The sequence below is a fragment of the Hirundo rustica genome, chromosome 3 (assembly GCF_015227805.2).
Source record: "Hirundo rustica isolate bHirRus1 chromosome 3, bHirRus1.pri.v3, whole genome shotgun sequence".
NCBI classification, from domain to species: Eukaryota; Metazoa; Chordata; class Aves; order Passeriformes; family Hirundinidae; genus Hirundo; species Hirundo rustica.
In genome coordinates this window covers 45,608,585-45,626,489 of record NC_053452.1, presented here as the reverse complement: position 1 = coordinate 45,626,489, position 17,905 = coordinate 45,608,585, and the positions used below count along the sequence as shown (strand labels likewise).

The 17,905-nt window shown below is 36.8% G+C and overlaps 1 protein-coding gene across 4 annotated transcripts in view; it reads left to right on the top strand.

Moving 5' to 3' along the window:
* The window catches only part of ARID4B (AT-rich interaction domain 4B), an 87,815-nt gene that overhangs the window by 52,376 nt on the left and 17,534 nt on the right, over positions 1-17,905 (top strand). For 3 of the 4 annotated variants that reach the window (XM_040057516.2, XM_040057517.1, XM_040057518.1), the window contains exons 12-17: positions 2,834-2,906; positions 3,965-4,059; positions 5,170-5,267; positions 5,480-5,747; positions 6,760-6,932; positions 16,621-16,869. In XM_040057516.2, the coding sequence (XP_039913450.1) occupies positions 2,834-2,906; positions 3,965-4,059; positions 5,170-5,267; positions 5,480-5,747; positions 6,760-6,932; positions 16,621-16,869 (956 nt within the window). The remainder of the gene's footprint in view (positions 1-2,833; positions 2,907-3,964; positions 4,060-5,169; positions 5,268-5,479; positions 5,748-6,759; positions 6,933-16,620; positions 16,870-17,905) is intronic. The other variant, XM_040057519.2, reaches the window with a different exon arrangement.

Here is a 17,905-nt window from a genome sequence, read left to right as displayed (position 1 = left end):
TATCCAGCTGAAGGTTGTTTTATTGCTTCCCAGGATATGAACAGTTCTCACTGGTGGCCCTCAGGCCATCCACGTGGTCCTACTACCCATAAACTAGAACAGAACAAAGAGAAAACCTAAGCTCTTTGACACCACGAGTGTCAAAAATAGATACTTCTATCCTGTATATATGTTCACAGCCCGTTCTGTGGATCCATAGCTGCTCTTCTGTATCTCATATCTATATACATGCTTCCATCCTATATAGATAGGAGATGACATGCAAATCCTCTCTACTTATCTTGTAAGAAGAGTAGTTGCCACCTTGGTTTGGTTTTTTTTCCCCTAATGGAAGAGACTGGAAAATGGCCTTGCTTTACTTTATAGAATCTGACAGTAGGTAAAAGAATTGTCAAAGACTCTCTGTTCCAGTGCTGTGCTATAGTACTATGTGAATTTGTGTTGCAAAAACCATGCTGTTTTCCTGGATTTTATTATCCTACGTAGAAGCCACTTTATTTTTAACTTGTAGCACAGACAAGAGACTGCAGAGTGACCAGCTAGCACTCTAGTTGTCTGACTTGAAAATAAGCAAATACGAAAGTGTGACCTGCCTGCTTCAAACCATTATGTAGAAAACCTTGTTGTCTCACTGTATTAAGAGATTATTAACAGATATTATTAGTGTAGTATAATACATGCTGACTCTAGAGATTCTGAGAAAGTGTAAATGCTTTTCAGAGGCATGAAGGGTCCTAAGATTTCCGTGTTAGCACACTTTCTTAGAAAGTCACTTTGTTCTCTACTGTAAAAATCAGTAAGGAGTATTTATTCACTTGCCATTCTGAGACCTCTGTGAATTAGAGGTGTAGGAGTACCCTTCAGGCATTGGACTGTATAGTAGGACAGGAGTGTTTTATTCAGCCTCTTCATCACCTTTATCTTATTTCCCCCTATATTTAAAAAGTATGCATTCCTTCTTCAAAACTTTTTTGAGTTTCCTGAAGGTTTTATTTAGTGACGCCTGTCACCTTTCCCCTAAATGATCTGTGAGACTAATGTCTTATGGCAAGTTTTTTCTTGTTGGTGAGGAGCAGGAGAAACCCAAGTAGCTGCTCATGATCCATTTTCCACGATCCAGCAGATGCTGGTAAAAGTTCTTTCCTGCTATGGGACATTTAAAAAAAAAAAAAAAAAAAGTTTTGGAGTTTTATTCCACCCAAGGAATTTGTTCTCCATGGCCTGTGCAATATGAATGTTCTTAACTATTAAGGCTTTTATCTGTACTACATCCAGGGCTGCAGTATGACCTTGTCAGAGAAGAGTTGGGCTAGATGTGCTGATTTCTGGTGCTCCTACCCTGTGAAAAGGATCTCTAGTATATTGGTGGCAGTTCTCTACCCAGCCTATCCTTGCCCACCAAAGCTGCCTGCTCTGAGCTCTGCTGGTACACTGGGTGTCAGCTGCCCATCGTGTAATACCCCTTGCGCAGATTTTCCTCTTGCATTGCCTTTGCAAGATTGGAGTATTTTAATTGCATTTCTGTTGATAATTATATCTGAAGGGCAATTGTTTCAGCGTATTGTGAATACTGGTTCTTAATTTTTTTGCCTGTTTGCTCTGATATCCAAGTGCATTTAATGGGTAAGAAGTACAGAATAAGAAAAAATCCTGCTCTTTGATAGTAGTTACAGCCTTTCCTGACCTTATTTTCAGCTGTACATCTCTTTATTAAAAAGATTAAGTAGATGTTGGAGGGTTTGGGGTTTTGTTTGTTTTTTTTTAATAATGTGTGATTATTTTTCCCAGTTCTATTTAGTAATGATATTCTGTTTCTGTTGTTTTCTCAACTGTCTTAGTATAACTTTAAAGACAGTATGTTTTTTCCCCTTGCTTCAGGGTAGGTGAAGCTTTAATATTTAGTACAAGGAGACTGTTGAAGAACGGAAATAAACACGGAATGCAAATACACTAAAGAAAAATAATTTAGTTTTGATTATTGAAAAACTAGTTATTTTTGGAAACTCTACAGGTAGTATTAAAAATTAATCAACTCATATTTGGTCTACTGTTTTGTAGTAGCTCAGTCACCAGAATTTCTTCAGAATTTGATATATCGATATCTTATTGCTGCTGGTTGTGGCAAGCCCCATTTCCAAAAGAAATTGAGATGTTATAAAGTAAGCCATAGTGCTTTGTTATGAAACTCCACTGTTTATTAATCTAAGTAAGGTTTATTAGTGCAATGAACTGAGCTTCCAAAATATCCATTGTTATTTCAGTTCTGGGATTGATCCTGCTCAGCACGCGCTCAGCTGGTGCCCCATGGCAGTTCGCATGCAGTGCCATTGGCTGCGGTTTGCCAGTGCAGTGGATTAGAACTCCTAAGAAAGTGCAAGCACCATTTGCTCTTTGACTTCATCTCTGAAAGTGACGTAGTCTATCCAGGAGCCAAGGAGTCACTTAACTGCAGTAGAAATAGAGCTGAGATTTCTGATATAATCTCTTGATCATTAATAGTGCTGTCTCCCAGACTTTCTGCATAAATGGACGAAATTGAGAACACATCTTGATCTATGGTATCACTTACGATACTTCAAGTGATCAGTCAAAAATCCACTTTCGATGTATGTTTGCAGTCAATGTTTTATATTTTGAAACACTGTAGTTTGTAAGACTTGGTTTCATGTGGCGTAGCACTGAGAGCATGTATCTCTCTGTGCTGTATCCTGTTGCTGACTACAGTGAAACAAACTTAAAAATTTAAACCTAAATTATCACTGCCTTATGTTTCCCAATGGAGGACTGTAACTCAAAATGGTAACAGTTTTCTTGCATGCATTGCTTTAAACAGGAGGAAATAGAGCCGTTTCCTGAAGAACGAGAGAACTTTCTTCAGCAATTGTACAAGTTCATGGAAGACAGAGGTATGCATTTTAATTAGTAGTACTTTGAAAAATGGAGCCTGTACACTAGTAGTGCTTTGCAGTACAGTTTTGGAAACAGGAAAACTGTACTCCTGTCTTCTGACTCCCCTGCTCTTTGGAAGATGAGTCTGTCACTTGACTCATCTTGTAAAATGCAGTCCCATATTTCTGCTTTCAGAAATAAGTATATATATATAAATATAGATCCTATTATGTTTTGCATATATTGTACTATATTTGCTGTAGTGTACTTAGAGTATGTATAATCAAACATTTAATATTCTCAATCATATTAATGTATATTTTCAGTTTAATAACTTTAAAATACCCACACACCTTTTAGGTCATGGACAAATGCATTTACTTTGTGCTAACTTCCTTTTGTGAATCCTGATCACTTAAGTGCATGAACGTTATCTGTAGATTGAGATGTTTTTAAAAGCCAGTACCATTCATTATGTTAAGTCTTTACCAGGTTTTTATGTATTGCAAGAAAAATGCAGTTTCTCTAGAGGCAGGAGTGAGGGTGTCTGTATTTAACTTACTATTATAACTGGTTAAATTAGTATCTTCTTTAATGCCATATGAAATGAGTTAACCTGTTCACAAGAGATGACTGTGATAGCTACTGCTAGTACAGTAGCATAGGAAGTTTCAGCTCTTGAAGCATTGTGGAATTGCTGCTGGTGAGGGTTGGGTTGTGTTTTGTGGGTGTTTTTTTTTTTGTATCAGTGAAAGGACTATTGTATTTTTAGATGTAATTGTTTCAGTGGGTGAAATAAAAATGTGTGTAATATAGTTAGCAAGAAAATTTGTATCATTTCTGCATGTTTGGTAATGTATGGAAAAATGTGTATATATGCATTAAATAACATAACCCTCTAGTTCAGTAAATAAGACTCTAGAGTTTTAGTTACAGGAAAAGTACCAGATGCAGGAGATGGGGTTTAAAATAATGTGTTTAATAACAGTGCATATGGTTTATAGCGCATAGTGAATTTCTTGTTATTCTGAAAAAAATACTTCAAAACACCCTAACAACTGTCTTTGTTACCCAGGGACTCCTATTAACAAACGACCTGTACTAGGATATAGAAATTTGAATCTCTTCAAATTATTCAGACTTGTACACAAGCTTGGAGGATTTGATAATGTGAGTATTAGTATGATGAGTACTCCCGAGCCATAAAACCTGAGGATGCTGTTCATTATTGTGAAATAATTTATTACTCTGTGAAGTACTGATAAATAACACAGGACCTTTAGATGTATGAAAGCTTTCTACTATGGCTGCATAAGACACCTTGTAGTTCTAAAAATCATGCTTTAACATGAACCAGAACTAGTGAGATGCTAAATAAAGTACACATCTACTCAGCATGTTTAATTATTGCTGCATAAAATCAGCCAGCGTGTGTGTTTTTGTTATATTTCAAGAAACATTTGTCTGATAAAGTTGTTACCTCCAAGTGAAAGGAGTCACTCCTCAGTAAAATATCAAAGACAACCAATTTATTGGCCTGATTTGAAGCCCTTAATTCCTATTTATTCTGGGCTGTGTAAAGAAGAATTTGCTGACTAGGATTAGTGAGACTGGTCGTGGGAGAAGGTACTGAAACATGCTGAATTCATGGCCAAGCAGATTCTGTTTTGCTTTGAACTGCTTCCCATGAATGCAGCCTGACAGCTGAGGAGGTCTGTGCAGTGACACCTTTCTGACAGACAAGACAGGATGTGGTACTGAGGTATTGCAGTACATCTGCTTTACCTTCACAGATGGTTAGAAATGGGCACATCACAGAACTTTGTCACCAAAGGGCACGTTAAGGACATTATGAAAGACTGGTAGGCCCCATGTGTTGTGCACTACTACCAGGGCTCAGTATTGTTAATGCTTTGACTTATTTTTTCTTTCCAATCTAATTAAAATTCTAGCTTTGATAGTTCAGAATTACTTTAAATATAAAATAAAAATGATGTACTGATTTTTCTGATAGTTATATTTTCTTTCCTCTGTTTTATTGCCACCTGGAGAGGAAAGCCTGCTGTGGCTTGTTGCATTGCAGAAATGCTAAATTGCTTAAAATAATTACATTAGACTACAGTTTGCATTACAGTGAAATACTGCGTGTGTGATAACTAGTAATTTTATAGATCAGAGGAAATTACTTACATTTATTTTCTGAAGCTGTAAACTTTGTCAGTTTAGGGTTTTTTTGTCAGTGAATTAATTCAAAAAGAATTATTTCATTGTCTTTAACAGATTGAAAGTGGAGCGGTGTGGAAGCAAGTTTATCAAGATCTTGGAATCCCTGTATTAAACTCAGCTGCAGGATATAATGTTAAATGTGCATACAGAAAGTAAGTAATAAAGCAATGAAGTTCATTCTAAAACTACAGTGAACTGAAGTGATCCTGTGCTAGCGGTCATATGCATAAATTCCTTAACTCTTTGGTTATAATACAGTTTTTAAGGCTTTAAACCTACTGCCCATATTTAGCTTCTCTTGGTTAGATTTTCTTTCTTGAGTCAAACTTGCTTATCACAAACAATTCTTTTTTTTTTTTTTTAGATATCTCTATGGTTTCGAAGAGTACTGTACATCAGCTAACATTGAATTTCAAATGGCATTGCCAGAGAAAGTGACGAACAAGCCTTGTAAAGACTGTGAAAAAGAAAAAGAATTGAAGACGCGTGAAGAGCCAGAGCAGGATGCAAAAGAGATAAAGGTGGACAAGGACGAGCGCAAGCAGGAAGAAGTAGCAGTAGTACAACAGGAAGAAAAAAAGTCAGCTGAGAATGATAATGAAAGTAAAGAAAATGATAAGCCATCTGTTCTGGTAATATATTTTGAAGTTCGTCTTATATCTTGCTTATAAAGTCAGTTGGTGTGTTAGTAACCATGAATTAATATAGATTGAACTTTCTAAGGTGGATTTAAAATAAGACAAAAGCTCACTGTAGACCTAATTCAGAACAAGACATTTGGGCTATATTTACCCTAGGTGCCTGTTTTAAGGGGTCATGATGTCAAAATGTCTGACTTGTTAGAAAACAGCTCCAACATTCCGCTTGTGTGAGGGCCTCCTGAGTGAAATGGGGACTAGTTAGTGTCCAGCTCTAGCCTAATGTGGGTAATGCATGCCCACAGCTAACTATATTGCTGATATTTTCATTATGCATTTAGCTATGCTTGTAAGCCCCCATAAATACTGCTGTTACTTCTGTGTTCCAGTGAATCCAGTGAAGCCCTACAAAGACCTGGGACATACTATGTTCACATGATCTAATGCAGTTTAATGGTCCAGAGAGACAAGTGTTTCTAGCTTTTCAAAATCCACTGTTGACTCAGTGGCTTTAACAAAGGGAGTTCAGGGCCATAAACTGATGTGCTGCACTCTACAGGCCTTGGAGTTTGCTGTGGAAGCAGTGTGGCTCCTCGAGTCAGTATGCAACACAGCTGTAATACTTCTGCATATAAGTGGCAGCCAGCCCCGGTCCGTGTGCTGGTTTTCTCAGGGAGGAATGCCAGGCAGGCCAGAACTGGTATTTCTGCACCCCAAGTGGAAACGTGCTTTGTGAAGTGTTTGTCTTGGGGATTGCTTTGCAGTCCAGATCTAAGAGCTTCATTCTTTATCATTGCGATAGAACAAGCTAGGACTGGCTGCAACTTTAAACTGTTAGGTTTAGCTTAAGATTTTCAAAAGGGAAAGCAGCAGAAGTGCTGTAATTTTGGGACAAGCCCCACACTGTAGTGTTGTTTTGCTCTTATGACTTCAGTGTGTTTTGTCTGCCTTTTCTTAAATCCTTTGTTTTCACCTTGTGAGTTAACTAAAGGTTTTGTTATCCTAGGGAAACAAAAAAACTTTGGCAGATTCTATGCTTACTCAGCCTGATCAAGAAAAGGACTTAAATATGATCAAAACTGAAGAGGAAACCAAATTGGAAGATAAAGAGGAGGAGAAGAGCAAAGAAATGGAAAACCCTACAGTAAATGCAGATGCTGAAGAAAAAGAAAAATCAGGGTAAGTTAAGCTGTTTCTAATCAGATGAGACATAGGTGTTTTTTAAATTTTACTCTTGTCATTTGAACTTTAAATCAGACGTGATGTTGTTAATTAGATTCAGATCTTCCAGAGACTGATGTGTTTATAACTTTGTCGTGGTTAGGCTGTTGAAGTTCATCTATCCATATTTAAAAGAAAAGGCAGCTTAAATTTTACAGGTTCTAGGCTTAAATGTAAGCTGAGTGAGAACAGAATATACGAAGCATATGTGACTATTTGATTTAATACAAAAATATTGCAGTCATTGCCAGGAGTATTTTTATACTTGATTTTGGTATAAGTATGCGGCAAACTTGTGGTTTCCAGCTTTTGCTTTTGGACAGCGATGTGTAACGTGGGAAAAGATGGAAGTACCTTGTGTTGCTCAGTTAACAGCCTTGCTGTTGAATAGGCCTGGTAGCAGGAGTCTTTTGTGCAGATCTTCAGGTGTTTTGAAAGTAGGATATGGAAATTATAGGGGTGCTCAGGGCCATCTAATCAGTGAATGTGTGTGTATCATTTGGTTCATGGAATGGGCAGGTTTTCCTGTTTCAGTGCAGGAAAATATCACAAGTGTTTTTCAGCAGCCACATAAAAAAAAAATACAGCCAGAATATAGTCCTCATTAATCCCCAGTGTGTTAACAATTTGTATTCTTACAATTAAAGCCCTCATACAATATGATTTCTAGCGTTACGAATACAAAAATTCCTCTTAGAGGTCAGATAGGTCTCTTTTAATACAGTATTTGTCTTCAATTAAACCCAGTAACAGATGCTTAAGGGAGAAGCTGTTAAAAGAGGGAAAGCAGATAATGAGACCTCCTTATACTTTCACAGCAGTCTGTGTATCAGGGATGTGTTGGGTTTTTTTGTAGTTAATACCATCTGTGGCCTGACCAGTAATTTCCTTGTTCATTTCAGCAAATTTGTTGTTTAGTAGATCGGCTGTCTTGATCTTCTGTTTAAATATCATTAGCTCTTAATGCTTTTTCTGACCCATTAAAAGTTGTGGCCAGAGTGTCATAGTTTAGTATATTGATTTCTGATTCATTGATAGTAGTTATTTTATCTTATTTTGTTTTGGTTTATATTAGATTTTGATTTTTTTAGTGGATTCTGGAGTAATCCTTTTGTAGAATGTTTTTGTCCTCCTGAATATTCTCAGTGTGATTTTGTTGGCAATTTCTGTAACTCAGAAATGCAGAATCCAGAAAAACCAAGTTTACCTGAACTCATTTTAAGATCCTTTTCTTTATGGATGCGATTTTGTTTGTATCTATATAAATTTTTCTTTTTAAAATTAGTAATTGCTGGACTTTGTTGCATTTGCTGTTTTTAATGTGAACTAGATGAGTTGTGCTTCAACAGGTTTGCAAGATTTTCAGAATTATTAAAGACTGATTTTACAATGCTGCTTTTGAAATACAGAACTAAATAGGTGGAAAACTTTGCAATGCTTAGAGAATGGCAGTTTTTAATGTTCCCTAAATTATATGTTTGCATCTGTGTATGTTTGTGATGTTATTTTATATTTACTTGAAAAGTATGGTGGCTTCATGCTTACCATGCTGTAGTAGTAAATGGTACATGAAAAGTTAGAAGCTGGATTTGCTTTTCAGTAATCCTTTTTTTTTTTTTTCCATGTTGGGGTGTTTTTAATCCCAATTCATGTCAATTTGCATTATTTATGACATCAAAAATGTTATGAGTGTTCCTAGTTTTTTATTTATAAAACCAACAAAAATCTGTAGTGAATACTTACTTCCTTTTGAGTTTCCCCAATTCACCTGATAGCAATTGAGTGAATTCTTTTCCCTCTGCTCCTCCTTACTCATCCCAGTGGAAAACTCTTCCAACTAGTATTTTGCTATTGTGACTCAGAGTTGCTTAGAATAGGAAGCAGAACTCTAAAAAGAGGTGTAGGTGGGGATGTGGTCATTGCTGGGAGGTATGCTATGTTTGAAGGAATAATTTAAATTACAAAAATGGAACACTTATAGCAGGTAATTGTAAGTATTTGTGAGCAGCGTTACTGTAGTAGCACTGTTAGCATGATTACTTTTCCCTTCTACCCTCTCAGATTGATGGGGAGTACAAAGTGCACTTGGATCAGCTTTAAAGAGCTTTTAAAAATGTCATCCTAAATGCTAAATAATGTTTTTAGCATTTATACCATAAAGGCTTAAAGGAATTTTATGGGGCATTGTATTAGATGTTGTACTTCCCTATACTCAGCTTCATGGATTAGAAGTGGCAGAACTTATACAAAGATGGAAATGCTGTGGTTGGAATTCTTTGTTGAACTGAAATGCAAGATGAAAATAGGCATTTTTTAGGTAGAAAACTAATCACACACACCAGTACCTGAAATGTAATCAACATAGACCAGTGTGAAATTCAGTCTGAAATGTTGTAACTTGTATTTAAAATGTCTTCTTGGAACTTTAAAAAAGTTACTTATCATTTGTCCTTCACAGTCCTAACAAAATAGCTAAACAAAGTAGATCTAGTGTTATATTAGGTAAACTTGTAGTGTTTTCGATTTACATTTATATCTTTGGACATCTTCCTGTAGCTTATTTGTCTACAGACACAAGGAGCCATGAGGGTAAAAAAACTTCTGGGTTTCTTCTTGCTGACTTTCTTATGGGAGGACTGGATGTAACTCCCAGCTTCCAGATCTCAGGAAATTCTACTTGTAGCCAAGGTTGTTTATTTTCTACAGGTTTTGTTTCTCTGTGCAATCCCATGTGTCTCAAACCTTTGAGATTGCTACCACTTGAACAGTATGGTCCCGTCCACACAGACTTTAACAGTGATGAAGAGGAAGAAAGGCTCAACTTGCTCTTCCTTTCTTCCCCAGAGTGCCAGTTTCTTGCCTGCTTGTGTATCTGTGAACACTGAGAGCAGAGATTCAAAGGGCACCTTGCCCTTTATTCTATACTTGCTTTTCTTCACTTTTTGCTTTGGTTTTTTGTTGTTTTTCTTCTTGTGGGTAATAGAAGATACTTGTGCTAGGTAGAGGTTGTACAACTTGTGGTCATTAAAGCAAGTTTAAAAAAAGTCAGTAATGTGTTACATTCCATGTGTCTGTCCTAGAGGGTCCTTTACAGAACTGAATTTGTAAATCATCCTTTTCCATAATATCAAAAAAAAGTAATTATACTTGGCCAGCGAATAAACAACAAAGTTCAAAATCCTCCTTCTTTAGAAGTTCCTACGAACTTCATGTTGTGGAAATCACGATCTTCAAATGTAGCATTGAGTGGCTGGTGTGCTGTTTCCTTTGGAGAATCCAATAATATTAACTGTGTTAACTTCTTCAACATTTGGGTCAAAGTCAACAAATTGATGTATGCATTGTGTTTTTCTACACAATGAATAGTGTAGAAAATTGAATGTGTTCCAGAGAGATTGAGGCCAGGAGCCCAGGGGAGTTTTTAGAAGACATGGGTTTTCTAGTACAGGCTAATAAAATGAATGGTAAGTCTTTAAAAATTTCATACTAGATTCAGTTTGGAAACTGGAGTGTAGGTTAGTTGCTGTATAACCAATATTAGTTAAGATTTTTTTTTTCCCCAGATAGTTAATTAAACTCCAAATTTCTGTGTTGGTTTTGAAGTTTTTATTGAGAAGTTGGGGGTTTTTTTGTTAGTTTTGTGTTTTATTTTGGTTTTAACACTTTGCTCTAAGGCACCACTGTCAAAAACTTCATACTGAAATGAAAGGTTAAATGCTGAGAATCTGGGTAACTTTTGCTTTTCAACAAAAATTGGCAGCAGACTTGTATATGGGTAGTATTTGAATTTTTGAGGTGACCAGGCAAAATTTTTTTAAGAATTCCAGTTGCAGTACATAGACATTGCGAGAGGTTTTGTTCTTGTATTTTTCTTCTTGTGGCTGAGGTGTTGCCTTGCCACCAGGAAGAGCTGACATCTCTGGATCTTACCTTGTTCTTGCTCATCAGACTGTCACTTGCACAAGTCCTTCTTTGGCCTTAGGAAGCTTCTTGAACTTGTTCCTTGTTCTTGAAAACAGTCTCATTTTTTAATTTTCTCCAAGGAATGCATTAAAAATGTCCTTAAGGAATGCTTTAGAAACCTAAACACTTCTGGTTGTCTGATACTGATGGTTTAGATCTTTATGGTGTGGGCTTTTGGCAGCTGGTACTGTCATATTTTGACAATATCACAAGGTGAAAATGCTAAACATTTGGTCTGTGGTTTAATTTCTTCAAGACTATCAGCCATTCATTCACGTGCAGGGGAAAAGTCTTTATCTTAAAGCTGTTATATGCATCTCTCATGCAGTAGTAATGTTTCCCCTCCTATAAGCAATAGGAGGGAACTAGGATTAATAAAAACAGTAATTGAAAACTAAGTAAAGATGGGTGGGCATTGTTTCATGTAAAGAATTTTACCAAGGTTTTTTGCCCCTGTGGGGTAAGAAGGCTACTTGCTGTGCCTGTGCTGCTGCTGAAACATTTTGTACAAGAGTTAAAATTTCTGTTAACTCCTATTAGGAATTTTCTGTAAGCAGTTTACAATGGGCTTACATAACAGTCAGAAGCTCCATTTCACCTACAGGAGAAAGACATTGTTAGAGGCAATGTTTTCTTCAGTTCCTTATCTATTGAAATGACACATCATTGTGGGGGTGAATCTGAAATGGTAGCAAGAAGGTTAGAATCTTCTGGAGTGTAGAATATTTGATATAAAAGGCATCTATCTTCGCTTCTGAAGAGTTGAGAACTATATTGAGATAGCTTTCTCAGTTTGATTCAAGATTCGCTTGGGAAAGTGGAGAGCAGTGTGTCATGTTCAGTGATTGTGTAGTGTAAACCTATGCTCGGAATCTTAGATTGTTGGTGTGTATGCAAAAGAGAAATGCTTATAAGAACCATACTTAGTAGTTTTATTTATAGGAATGTATTTCAATGCTCTTATTTGTGATGTGTGTTCTATTTATGTATTTCAGCTGTCTTTGTATGAGGAAAGAAGTTCTTGCATAGTCATGTTTTCAGAAACAGTCTAATTGATTTTTTTTTCTGACTGATACATAGATTCATGTGATGATTGCTTTTGATACAGCAATAAGCTGCAAATGACAATAATAAAGCCTAGAGGGTTGGTGTAAATGTACTGGCCATTTGTATGGAATGGAAGGGAGACATCTGATTTGGGAAAAGTGGTTCTGCCGTCACATTTTACATAGCAGATGGTCACTGTGCAGGTTATTAACCGTGGTGGCTGTCACCCAGGCTTACACGTGTGTGAGAGTCTTTAAACATGCATCACATACTGGGATGCTTCCAAGGTGAATGTGAACCAGTGCTGTAAAAACAGGAAAGGCTGTACTCTTCAGTCAGACTTTGGAACCACCCTTTATCCTTTTGAGGAACGTTTCAACACGTGTCTGAACGATGAGACACCATAACATGAGGACCTCTCACCTGTCTGTGGCAGCAGAGGACACACTGGTCACAGACTACGTGCTTGCATGATCAAAGTGGACTGTACTACACTCAGGTGGGACTCAGATCAAGGCAGTGTCTTCCCCTTCCCTTGGCACAAGGGGCCCCAACTGCATTTATTCCAACTTTCTGTGTGCAGACAGAAGTCCCTGGGGCTTTTATTTTCAGATCTTTTTGTAGCTTCAGTGGTGCTGTGGTTTGACCCAGCTGGCAGTGTTGCGCCATGCAACCACTGGCTCACTTTCCTCCCACCCTGGTGCATCCAAAACAGAGCACTGTGCTACCAAAGAGAAACAATTACTGGTGATTTTTGGAGAGGCGTTATCTTCTGTAATTAAAGATGAGATTATGTTGTCATGGCACGGGTAAAGGTCTTAATGATCTCTCTGCCTTAAAACTTCAGATCACCTTAATACATCTGTGACTGACAATGTGAACATCTTTCAGCTCTATGTTATGAGAAGTAGAGGTTAAATTATGCTCTAGGATGAGAAAAAGGAAAAAAAATAAGCAGGAAACAAAAATAGAAGCTAATTCCTAAACTTGAAGTGTCAATTATACTAAAGTTTATTTCTGCTTGTGACTCAATTAACTGTAATGACTTAATTGAGCCAATAATTGAAATAATCTTGCTTCCTCAAATTTTAGAATAACTCCTGAAAAAATAATCTTGCATGTGCCATCTCACCTGCTGTGTGTTCGAGTTTGGTGCGTCAGGGGAAGTGTATTGGAGTTGCAGAATTAGTTTGCTAATGTTCCAGATCACACTCTGCCTCATAGGTTTCACCTGAGCTTTGTTACAACTGGTATTTAGTGTCAGAGAATATGAGTTGAAAAAGATTTGCATGATGCTGCATTTTGTGAGTGGTGTAAGAGCAGCAGTGTTTCATTGATTAACTACATCTGGTTGTTAATAACCTTCATTATGGGCTTGTTTGTGCTAAATCTTTATATTGACTGAGAATGATCTGTTGTATGTGTGGTTTTAGCCTTTTGAGGATTTTGCAATGTCCTTTGAAACTAATGATAAGCAATATTTGTTTGATTGAAACATTTTAATGGTTTTACTTTATTAATGAATAGTTTTGAATTTTGATTAATTCATTTCTTGCTTCTGAAGGTTTATGTTCCCAGTCCTTGTGAGATGGGCGGGGGGAGGTATTCTTTTTAGTCTGTGATTGTGATTTGAAATGCTTTTGAGTCCTCATGAGCTTTCTGGTAGTACTTTGGATTCTGGAACAGAGTGACACTTGCCTTGTGTCTCCTGTACACTGTGTATGCGCAACTGCTGCTGCCTTGTGTCATCAGCTGCTGCTTGGGTTGTTCAAATTGTTGCAGCTTTGTGGTAGATATTGCTTGATACTGGTTTTAAGTTGACAATTACTGTCTGCTGCCAAGAGGTTTGTTTCTTTTTTCTTTTTTTCTTTTTTTTTTTTTTTTTAACCTTTTCCCCGTGCCCTCCTCCCAAATGGGATTTTGACTAAACAGCTTGGAAGAAAATCCAATGATCTCATGCATACATACATGGACTAATGAAGTTATGACTGTGCATGCTGGATGCCTACAATCACAATTTTCTCTTAGAAACCTCAGTTTTGTGGCAGTCATGGCTCGTCCTTTGTCTGCGCTGCCAGATTTGAACTATTTATGGCATTATAAGACAATATCTTCCTTGCAACCACTGGTATGTGTTCTTGGGTTTTATGTTGGGGTTTTTTTGGCTTGGTTGGTTTTTTGTTCCAGGAGCTATATGAGTGTTGATTTTTTTACTGCTCCAAAATGATGAATGTTCTTTGCTTCTGTTTGGTTTCCTGAAATCTCAAGCTTATGATTGCTAACCGAGTCACTCCTTAGAACACTGTTAATTGCAGCCATCTCTGCTTCCATTTTGCTTTTGCTTCCTGACATGCCCTCCACCTGTGTTCAGCCTGCTGTTCACATGTCCTTGACCATCCAAGTTACTCAGCTTCACAATGATGGTTTCACACATCTCTTCCAGAAAGTACCAAATTTTCATATTTTCATGGAGTCTTTGTAGGATACGTTGGGACACCAAGAAAGCCATAGGGCGATTAAGATGAGAGAGACTTCAAATTTGTTCAGCTTTTGAAAAGCCGCTGGCACCATAATTGTCAGTGTCTAGAAAATCCTGAATCTCCACGATAGGCATACTTTACTTTGAGACAGCATTCAAGGATGTGCCCCTAGGTCTTGGAGAGGAAAAAAAAAAAAAGGCAAAATACACTGCAGTTTTGAAGTGTAGTTAGTAATGGAAAATCACATGCTCATCTTGTTCTCGGAGCAGTGGTGGCTCTGCTTCTGATCCCATCTTTTTAAGCTTATTTATGATAATAGCTGTTGAAGTGAAATTGGCTAGGAGTTTTTTAGTGCAGCAGAGAGTGTAACTTAAAATAATTTAAATTACTAGTTGGTACTTTTTGTTGTTAGCTGTGGAATTCTGTTCAGGAATTTTTCATCTGAATCTTTGGGCACCTTTTTTCCTGATTTCCTTGGGAAGTAAATTTTGCCATAACTGAGCTTTCAAAGCTTGTTTATTCATGTTGCATTTTTAACTCTGGTGGTTTTAACTTCACTAGCAAAGTAGTTCAGTGGAAGTATATAGTTCTATCTGGAAGGCCAAGAGTCTGTGTGTGTGTTTATACATATGCATACATACATTTATATACATTAAAAAAAACTAATCTTGCCCTTCTAGATTTAAACTGTATGGTCCATGCCATATATACCTGAATAGATAAGTCTTCTGTGACTTGGGGTACTTAATAGACAAAGATGGATTTTTTAGCCTTTGTCTCATTGTGTATGCACATGTATGTATATACATATATGTGTTTGTATATTTAGTGTGTCTGTGCATATATATATATATATATATGTGACAACATTAATTTCTGAAATAATTTTAATAAATCAGTGTGGTTATACTACAGTTGAATTTAGCATATTCTGAATTACCTTTTGCCGGCTAATTAGATAGTAATACTGCAGTTCTACAAAGGAGCAGCCTTTCGCCGAGAGGAGGTAGCTTGGTTTATCTGGGGATTTTCTGCTGAAAATGTTATGGAAAGGTTTAGATTATTGATACAGCCTTCTCTGTTTGTGAACTTCACTAAAATACTGGTGTGAATCAGACTTGGAGCAGTACTAATGTTGTCTTATCCAGACATCCAAACATACCTGTTCCATGGATCAGTTTTTTTGATTATTGTCAGCCTGCAGTTGTTGTGAATTTAGTCAGCAACTAAATCTGTTCCGTGTTGCACAGAGTGTGTGATTAGAATGATGGGGGGCAATAATACTGCTTTGTAATTCTAATTAAGATTAAAAGATATTTTCCCCCATTAACTTTTGTAATGTAGTCTGCCTCTTCAAGCTGATTGCAGATAATTTTCAGATAAATGAGCCCATAGCTACCATTGACTGAAACTAGCAAGATTTGTGGGTTCTTAATGCTTCTGAAAATTGGTCCAAAATATCTAAAGATACATTCAAAATTAACTTACTTATGAAAGCAGTGAACACCTGCTGTGTATTTTTATGGCAATTAAATATAAGTTTGACATATTTAGAATACTTTTTGTGTAATTGGCAAGGAGGGACAAGGTCATAAATTAGCAAAGGTTGTTTAATTTGGTAATACGGTCATGTAAAGTTGTTGGGGTTTTTTTGTCCTGAGTCTGGTTGTGGTTGCAGTAATTTCAAGCTGTTGAGATAGAGTTTATGCATTGTTATCAAGCAAGGAATTTTTTGAGAAAAATCCAAGTTTCAAGAAGCAGTTGTAAAAACTTGTAGGTTGAAAAATGGAATTTAGGAAATTTTCTCTATTGAAAAGAATTAATTTAAAGTGAGAAAATATATTTAAACAAAGAGACTGCATGCAAGAATCATGTAAAGATGAGTTTGAACAACTTCTACTCATACAGATTTGGATGGATTTTTTTTTTTTTTTTTTCTTTTAGTCACTTTTGCACCTTACAGTCACTGGATTTTGTGTGTGTTGCTATATCCTATTTTGCTGATATTACTCGGCTGTAGTACAGTTTCACATATTTGGAGCCTCCTGTTTCCCACTTTCTAATGCATCCACAATATTTATCAATATATGTGGTTTGGAACTGAAAAGCTTATGAAGTATCTCATATTAACTCTACAATTTTTTAAACCTTTCAAGAGATGACACGAATAAGGAAGAAGATGAAGATGAAGAAGAAGCAGAGGAGGAGGAAGAGGAGGAGGAGGAGGAAGAAGACAACAATAACAATGAGGAAGAAGAGTTTGAATGCTATCCACCAGGCATGAAAGTCCAAGTGCGGTATGGAAGAGGGAAAAATCAAAAAATGTATGAAGCTAGTATTAAAGATTCTGACATCGAAGGTGGAGAAGTCCTTTACTTGGTGCACTACTGTGGATGGAACGTGAGGTAACTTGAGTTTTAGTTAGTGATTACTTCTTGAATTACTTCTCAAATACACTTATGAATTTTAAAAACTAAATTAATAGACATCTGGAGTCCTAAACTTTCAGTGTTGGTGTTCTGTGAAGGTCATTGTACTGTATGAAACTTAGATTTTTAACACTACATAAATGCAGGGCTTTCGTTACTTTGAAAATCATCTTAAAATGACTTGTTCAAAGAAGGCTTCATTTATTCCTCATCTTTAAGATCTTCCCATGCAAGTGACAGGTGACTCTTTTTAGGTTCCTCCTCTGGCTCTCTTAAGCCAAATTTCTCTGATTCAGTATTCAAGTAGTGCATGTAGCTGAGGCTGTGAACTCACTCTTGTCAGTGAAGCACAGAGGGAATACCCCAGCAAATAGGGTATTTAACTGGAAAACAACAAGATTCTTAGCAGTAAATAAGTGCACAGCAAGTAACTGCATTTCATCTGATCTGATACCTGTCCTCCCTTCCCCACCGCCCCCTGAGGCTGCCCTAAACTTCCCAGCCAGACTCTTCTTAGCCTAGTGGCTTCATATGCTTTCTTTAGTATAAGGAGGAGCATATGCTTTTTATTGTCTTTAGTCTAGCATTAATAGAAATAAGTTGAAGTTATTTCTGTTGCTATTTCAGACCTCTTTTTCACCATTTAAAACTTGAAGCAACTTTGAAAAAGTAGAGAAAACTAAAATTTTTGAGCAGCTTATAAGCATGTCTGCTTCTTTCCTCAGTTTCAACATAACTGCTCATTGTCCTCGGCTATTATCTTTTAAACTTTATAACTGTCTGTAAAAAAAAAAAAAAAACAAAAAACAAAAAGCCAACAAAACAACAAGTCTGAGATACTTTATTCTTATTTTTCCTTTCCTGGGAAAGCTGAGGTTCTTGCAACATTCATCTGTCATGTGGGCATCCTGCCTCTGATTAAGAAGGCAGGAGAAATAATCATTCATTCAGTTCTAGCAAGGTCTGCTAGCAGAGGTAGCAGAGAAGTACAATGCTTCTCTTGCTGCCTTGA